At 33.4% G+C, this 8394-nt stretch overlaps 1 protein-coding gene across 2 annotated transcripts; it reads left to right on the top strand.

Annotated features, from left to right (window-relative positions):
* The first annotated feature begins 3735 nt into the window (after window positions 1-3735).
* LOC131642010 (L10-interacting MYB domain-containing protein-like) lies at window positions 3736-8394 on the top strand. Of its 2 annotated transcripts, none has more exons than XM_058912299.1 (4): window positions 3736-3851; window positions 3982-4037; window positions 6815-7614; window positions 7781-8394. In XM_058912299.1, the coding sequence occupies exons 3-4, from the start codon at window positions 6816-6818 to the stop codon at window positions 8281-8283; spliced, it is 1302 nt and encodes a 433-aa protein (XP_058768282.1). In that variant the 5' UTR covers window positions 3736-3851; window positions 3982-4037; window position 6815; the 3' UTR covers window positions 8284-8394. The 2 variants fall into 2 exon arrangements, with proteins under 2 accessions (XP_058768282.1, XP_058768284.1); XM_058912301.1 differs by lacking the exons at window positions 6815-7614; window positions 7781-8394 and adding exons at window positions 5541-5892; window positions 5985-6749 and having other exon boundaries at window positions 3754-3851.

The following is an 8394-nucleotide window of genomic DNA, read 5'->3' as shown; positions in this document are numbered from 1 at the left end:
GAAACTTCTCTTAACCCATTGATCTTGTATTTTAAAGCTTGATCCTTCTTTGATTTGTTTTAAATTTGTTAAGTATTTTAAAGCTTAACCTTTTAAAACTTATTAGGTATTTTAAAGCCTAATCCCTCTTTTATTTGTTAAGTATTTTAAAGCTGAACCCTTTAAACCTTTTAGGTATTTTAAAGCCTAATCTTCTTTTAAACTTGTTAAGTATTTTAAAGCTTAACCATCTTTTAAAAATTTGTGAGCATTTTAAAGCTCACACCCAAAAAGATTTTGGCCACTTTGGCCCCCTTTTCCCTTTAAAAAAAGGGGGAACTACAGAAGCTCTGACTTCCCTATTGCACTTAAGGGGTATGTAGGCCTAAGATGCGATATCTTATCGAGCTCACTTTCAAAACCTTCTCTTCCCATCCCCACACTCTATTTCAAACAAGTTTTTCACATAGGTTTTTCACAAAAAAAAAGGTTATTTATAATAAAAGAAAATAACACAAAAACAAAGAGGTTCCCATGGAGTACCATGGATATGAGGGGTGCTTAAAACCTTCCCCTTGTATAACAAATCCCCCGTAGCCAGAACTCTGATAAGTTTATTAGTTTTGATTTTAAAAACTTCTGTGGGTTTTATTCGCTCTTTCATCCATTCCTTTTTTTGGAAATAATAAAGCGCGGTGGCGACTCTGTTTAAAATGAGCTAAGTCTTCCCATGACTCTAGTCTCACCAATTTCACCGCTACACACAGGGCCAACATTGCTTAGTACATGGGCATTAGATATTCGTGACACATGATCTACAAAATACATATGTTACAAGCTTTCTAGACGAAACACTAATGCAACATTGGTTTTAGAGAGACGAATGACTAATGCAACATTGGGTTTAAAGAAAACTAGAAAGGAAACATCATAGGCTTTTATTAGTATTTTATTATGTGAAAGACTCGTTGAGCATAAATCAATTAAACAAAAATATTTATGATGTATCTTTAATTAAAAATCTTGCAAACCTTCAAGTAAAAAATATATATTTTTGTCCTATTTTGCAGTATAAAAAAACAACATATATAAAATCAAGTTGTCTAATTTACAAAAATAAAAACAAGAGATAAAATGTCTTAGTCATTGAACCATGATCAATGGCAATCCGACGAGGTTGGAAACACTAGGGATTAGCAAGCGCTAAACATAGAATAAGAACACAAGATTGCAAATGCAAAACTTATCAGATAAAATTTGGAATCTAACAGATAAAAAATACTAATTTTATTATATCAAAAGATGATCCTAACTCACGTCAAAAGTATTTAAATACAGAAGCAAAGAAATTTTAATGTACTTTTATCTTTAAAAAATAAAATAAAAATTACAAAAAATATTAAATGTTGTTTTGGGACTTGAAACAAAATCAGATGGTGTAAAAAGCCTTTCTACATCACAATCACGCGGATGAATAAAATAATTTATGTATTTGAGACTCTTTTATTCTTCTTTCTTTAGTTTTTCAAGGTTAAATATATGAAAATGGATGAGTTTTAGAATGAAATAGGTTTTTTAAGTAGAGTATGATTTTACTTTTAAATTTTTTGAATTAAAATGTTTAAGTTATGGATTTGAGATTTTTTTTTCTCTTTTCTTGTTTGTATTTTTGTTGGTCATGAAGTGGAATTTAATGTGAATAAATTTAGGGATTCCTTATTGCATTTTTAGTTGTGCTCATGCACTCTTGTGAAAAACTAAAAATGCCTCTAAAATACGGAGATATATTTCCTGACACAATAAAAGTTCATACCACGCCCATTAGTAAATGATCTGCACCTTCATTTTGCCATAAATTAGTACGGAGATACATCTCTGTAAATTTTATGGAAGTATGCCTTCGTATGTGTTTTGAGTGATCTACACCTTCATTTTGCCATAAATATTACGGAGATACAAAAAGTGAAGCAAAAGCTTGCTCCAAATGTACACACGTTGCACCTTAAGTTGTTGAGAAACGGATTGGCTACATCATCCTTACCATACACCACTACACCCTCCTATATAAACAAAATCTCCAGCACATTTCTCTCTCTCTCTCGATTTTAGTTTTCTTTTTCTCAGTTTCATACAACTTACCCTCCTCTCATTTTTCACTCTCTCGTCTCTCTCTCTCTCTCTCTCTCTCTCTCTCTCTCTCTCTCTCTCTCTCTCTCTCTCTCTCTCTCTCTCTCTCTCTCTCTCTCTCTCTCTCTCTCTCTCTCTCTCTCTCTCTCTCTCTCTCTCTTCCCTCGTCTTCACAAACTCTCAACAACCATAACAAACTCCATAACCACCTTATAACCACCACAACAAATTCTCCCCACATCCATCATCACCCTCTCCATTTGTTCTCTTTACTCAGCTCCTTAAAAACGTTCCAAGAACCTTCATCCACTGGATCTGTGTGTCAGCATCTCTCATTTGATTCAACCATAATCCTTGATTTCAAGATTTTGCACTGAGTTTATTCCTCAGTCAGCACAAGATTCGTTCGTGATTCCATAAATTTTCTATCTTCTACATCAAGTGCAAGGGCATCTCAAAGTTGTAGAGTTTTCTGAAGTTTGATAGATCCAATATTCGTTCAGGTAAGTTCTCTCAAATCCCTCTCAGCATGATTAGACGACGTTAGGGCATATGCATTGTTGTCGTGCTCCGCCATAGAAGGCTAGAGATTAGCTCAAATGTTCGTGGTGGATGTTTGTTGCATTGTTGTTTTCTTGCAGGTTTGAATGCCATGATTCATTGGTGAAAGCATGCGTTTATTGAATATGAGAGCTATATTTAGGTTCAGTGTATTGAAAGGAAATGAATGTTTGCGTTTAGTCTCGTTTTAGTGATTTCTGTTGAGTTAGGGTTAGGAGATTGAGCTTCGTTCATGGTGATTAAGGCTTTAAACGAGGAAGGTGAGGTTGGATTCTTGTTCTACGTGAAAATTCGAGCGACACAGTGTGTGCGTCTTAGCTTTTTAGGCGCATGTTGTTAAGCTCCGGTAAGGTTTGGCCAGAGAAGACAACTGAAGCCCTAGCTCCGGCGTCTGAGTTTGAATTCCCAGTTCCCCCTTTGCGGCGTGACGATTGCTTGTTGGCCCATTACTTTCAACGTTTTCATATTTTTGTTCCATTTGATTTAAGTTTGGATAATGAGAATGTTATGTGGCGCTTGGTGATTGGTTAGAATGTTTTTGTCATTTAGTGACTTAAAGATTATGATCAATTGATACAGGTTTATTTTATTTTTTGGTCACGTATTACATGTAAATAATATTGAAATCATGGAAAGGTGATGATATTTGGAAATAACATTGGAAGTTGATATTGAGCTTGCTGATTTCTTGGGCTTAAGGAGTTTTTTATTGACACTAACACACGTTTTTGGAGAATTTAACTTGTCATCCCTAAAATTATACTTGACACCCCCAATATATATTAAATGATCTAAGGGTGCGTTTGTTACAGATTTTTTTTGAAAAAAATCTATTTTTTTAGGCAAAAAATCATTTTCAACTATTTTATGAGTGTTTGTTTCAGATTTTTTAAAAATGATTTATGTTAAAAAATGATTTTTTGGTTAAAAATGAGAAGCTGTTTCAAGTAGCTTTCCAATTTCCATTCTGCGATAGATGAGAGAGAAATTGCAAATTCAAAAACACGGAAGATGCATCTCTTGCAAAGTTACATGGTTGTCCTTAAGAAAATTTGAAATTCCAAAAATACCCTTCCAGGGTTTTGCTTCAGAATCTCAAATTCAACGTGGAATAGTGACGCTTCTACTCCTCTACTCCAATGGCGCCGGCGTGAACTGTGCTATCTTCTTCTTCTTTGCACTGGGTAAAAATCATCAATTACCTTCTCATTCTCTTCGATTTTCAATTTCTTGTTGTTTAGGATTTTCGATTTCATGTTTTGTTTCTCATTTTTCATTAGAGGTAGTGATTCCTTTGTTAAATTTGTGATTTAGGGTTTTCAACTGAATTTGAAATTGAATTCTGGATCTTGAAGCTATTGCTAATTCAGGTTAGAGCTCTTTATCATTCTAATAATTTAGGACTTTTTTTCTTGTAACATAGATGTGACTAGGATCTTGTTTGGTTGGAGGAGAATATTTTCTTGTGTTTTGTTACTAGATTGATGTCAGAAACTATGTATCTTAAATTGTTTTTTGATGATTCATCAAAAAGATGAATACTTTATGATTCTGGTTTGAATGAGCCTTTTGATTGTGCTGTTTGTTTGTGTGAATTTTTTAGGATGTAGGTCTCATACATACATGACTATTAAACCTGGCTTGTTACATTGAATCAATTTATGTTTCTCAATTTATGTTTGGATCACAGTTTTGATCTAAACCTGTTATTTTGATTAGTTTTAATGGATGTGATTGTTTGAGTTTGATCTTAGGTGACATTTTAATTCTATAGCGTCCACGTTAACCGAACTCGCCTCGTCGTAAGCCATGACGTAGCTTTACGTCGAGTTCATTAAATAAGAGTAGACTTTGAAACTCTGATCGAACAATTTAAGAAAATAGGAGTGGTTTGTTTGTTTGTTTTGTCTCTGTTGTTTGTCTGTTATGTATGCTAAACTCATTGTCTTTTGCTGTTTTTTCCAATATCTTTTAACCCCTTGGAAGTCATTAAAAAACTTGTCATTGTGAATGTTTCTTGTAGTGAAACATAAGTTTACGAGATAGGACCTTGTCCTTTTTTGTAGTGTGGTTTGGTTTATGAAGGGAAGTACCTACCCCACACATTGTGAATGATGGGAAAAAGGTACACAATTAAGAGGGATAAGGGTGCTGGTTGATAAATAATTAGTTAACATTCAAAGTACAAGTTGTGTGTTCCATATAGGAGAAATATGGGGAGAGGAAAAAAAGTGTATGACTATGAGTTTCTAGCAAAGATACTGCGTACACCAATCCAATATTACATATTAACAGCCTATACAATACACTGGTGAGATGTAAAATTCATGCATACTCTCTTTCAAGACATTTTTTGCATGCATACTATTATAATCTTTAGGATTATGATAACATGGTTAGATATACTATATGAGTATATATGTGATGTCATTAAGATTGATAGTTAGATTACTCACATATGCATGAATGTACAGATCCAATATTAGTGAACAAGAATATAAATAAAGTGGCTAACGGATTTGAAAAATATTAATGGGTTTATTTTATTTCATTCATTTTGGATACTTACAAATTGAACTCCAAAATCAGTATCAAGCATATGGTTATTGAACTCCAAAATAAGTATCAAGCATATGATTAAAGGTTATTGTTGTTTTCTCTAGAATATTCTTACAGCACCTGCCAAGGGAAATGAGTTTTTTCTTCTTACAACTCTAGTATAATCAGTGTTATAGTTGTTTTGGTGCTTACCCTGTTAACTAGTTTCAAAGATGTTTGATGTTTTGTGTTCACTAGTTTGCTACTAAGTTCATTATGATGTTCTTTGGTATTTATTTTTATGTTATATTTTTGATATTGTATTTGATGACTAGAATGGCATCTAAAAAAGATGTGAAAAGTTTAGAGAAGGATGGGAAAGTTGTTGCAAAATGGGGGGATGACAGTAAAACCGAAATTTTGCTGAAAATTTGCATTGAAGAAATAGAAGCGGGTAATAGGCCAACTACCCACTTTAGTAAAGAAGGGTGGAAGAATATTACTGAAAAATTTCAAAAGAAAACTGGATATGCTTATGATCGCACTCAACTTAAAAATAGATGGGATACATTGAAAAGAGAGTTTTCGTCATTTGTGAAGTTAGTGGATAAGCAAACTGGAGTAGGATGGGATCATGAAAAGAAAACTATCTTGGCTGACGATGATTGGTGGGCTGAAAAGAGTAAGGTATGGTTGTGTCACTATATACTATACTAGTATTTTATTACTTGCAAGAATTTTTCTATGGTATTTGTTTTGAATGTTTATTTATTTTTCAGGAGGATCCAGATATTTTAAAATGGAAACATGGAGGACCTAAGTTTATTGACTTGCTAGATAAATGCTTCAAGGGTGCCATAGCTACTGGATTCGCCCTTTACAAACCTTTTGAAGAGCAATTACCATGTGAAGGATCAGCATCTCTTTTTGAAGACGGTCGTGAGACTAACACAATAACTGAGGATGAAGGAGATGGAGATAGCTTTGATGTTGGAAATGAAGTACAACCCAACCCAACACCAAGTTCTTCCAAAAAGAGAAAGATTTCAGGAAAAGGAGAGAAAATCGGGACAACAGAGAAACTTCAACGATCTCTTGATCGTATACTCGATGGGTTTGGGCCAAGCCAACAAGGACTTCCAGAAGACAACGTTAGTTATGCAAAATGTTTGAAAATGTTGGATGAAATCCCATCCTTGGTAAAAGGATCACCTTTACACTTTAAGGCTGTTAGAATCCTTGCCAATAAAGAAAATAGGACAGCATTTTCTTACTTCATGAATACCTCCAATGCTGATATGGCTCTTGATTGGATAGACACTTGTCCCGAAAAAAAATACGCACGTGATCGTTGATAGGATCATATACTTCTTAGAAAAAACCATTAGTAGTTGGAACTATTATGTTTTTATTATGAAACTATTATGTTTTTATTAGCTTGATGTAATATGAATTTGTCACAATTACTTTGTGGTTTTGATACCAAATGGATATGTTATTATTAATTTTGGATTCTTAAATGAAATTCTTGTGTTTTTACTTTATTACTTTATTGTGTCATAGTTTTTAACTATCTAAACATTTATAATATTACATTTTTGTGTAACAGGATGGGTGATAACTCAGATGAGAGTTTGGACGAGTGTTCAGATGATAGTTCATATGAAAGTGACACTACTTCTGAAATGGATATTGAAGTCCAACAGGTTAATAGAACGCGATATCATATTGCAACGGTGGTGGCTGCTTTGATGGTTACAAACCATGTTTTGAAATACATTGTCAAAGAAAGGAAAACTACGTCAATTCTCTCCGGTCATAGATGGTACACAGAATTGATAACAGGAAATGATAACAGGTTTTTTGAGCAACTTCGAATGAGGAAACAAGTCTTTCGGCATTTGGTATATGAGTTAACTAATAATTATGGACTGACACCTGCTAAACACATTGGAGTAGAGGAAAGTGTTGGGATATTCTTGTATATGATAGGGCAACCTTCCTCATATAGAAATGCCCAAGAGCGGTTTCAACATTCTAGTGAAACCATTCATAAACATTTCAACAAAGTTTTAGAAGCTGTATGCAAGTTGGGGAAAAAAGTCATTAAACCTGTTGAGCTTATTGACTCTTCTCAATATAATAGAGGTGATGATCGATATTGGCCTTACTTCAAAGACTGTATTGGGGCAATAGATGGCACACACATTAAAATACGCGTCCCAATAGAGAAACAAAAACCATTTTTCAATAGGAAAGGACATACAAGTACTAATGTGATGGCCGTGTGTGACTTCAATATGTGCTTTACTTTTGCATTGTGTGGATGGGAAGGATCTGTTCATGATGCAAAAATTCTTATGGATACTCTTCGTAAACCTGATTTGCGATTTCCTTATCCTCCAGAAGGTCAGTTTTTGGTAATTCAAATATATTTATATTCTTGGTTGATATATTTTGTTAATATACATAGGAAAATAAATATTTTTATATTCTTAGTTCGTTTATATACATAGTTTGAATAATAATAAACATTTTGATATTCTTGTCTGATATATTTTGTTTATATACATAGGCAAATACTATCTTGTAGATTCAGGATATCCGTCACTTAAAGGCTTCTTAGCACCATACAAGAATGCAAGGTATCATCTAGCACATTTTAGACTTGCTCCAGGATTCAGATCAAGAAATGAAACTTTTAATTATTATCATTCTAGTTTGAGAAGTGTGATTGAAAGAACTTTTGGTGTGGTAAAAGCAAGATGGAAAGTATTACAAGAAATGCCTAATTTCAAGCTTCAAACTCAAATGGCTATTATTTGGGCGTGTTTTGCACTTCATAACTTTTTAAGAAGAACAGACTCAAGTGACTTGGATATTCTTGAAAGTTTAGAGAACATCAATGGTTTACAAGATAATGAGCAAGATTTCAATGAAGGAGATGCAAATGGAAATAGTGTACCTACTAATGGTGAATGGCAAGCTCCAACTCAAGCTGATGTTAGATATATTGAAGAAATAAGAAACACCATCAGAGATCAACTACCAAGAAACATGAGGCGACAACGACAATAGTTTTATTTTTATGTTTGACAACTTTAAAATAAATTTAGAATGAGACTTTAAAAAAATATGGTTTTATTTTTATGTTTGATGAGTTTAAAAAAATTAGAATGAGACTTTTAG

Source organism: Vicia villosa, unplaced genomic scaffold, assembly GCF_029867415.1.
Source record: "Vicia villosa cultivar HV-30 ecotype Madison, WI unplaced genomic scaffold, Vvil1.0 ctg.004374F_1_1, whole genome shotgun sequence".
Lineage (NCBI taxonomy): Eukaryota > Viridiplantae > Streptophyta > Magnoliopsida > Fabales > Fabaceae > Vicia > Vicia villosa.
This window is presented reverse-complemented; position numbering and strand designations above follow the sequence as displayed.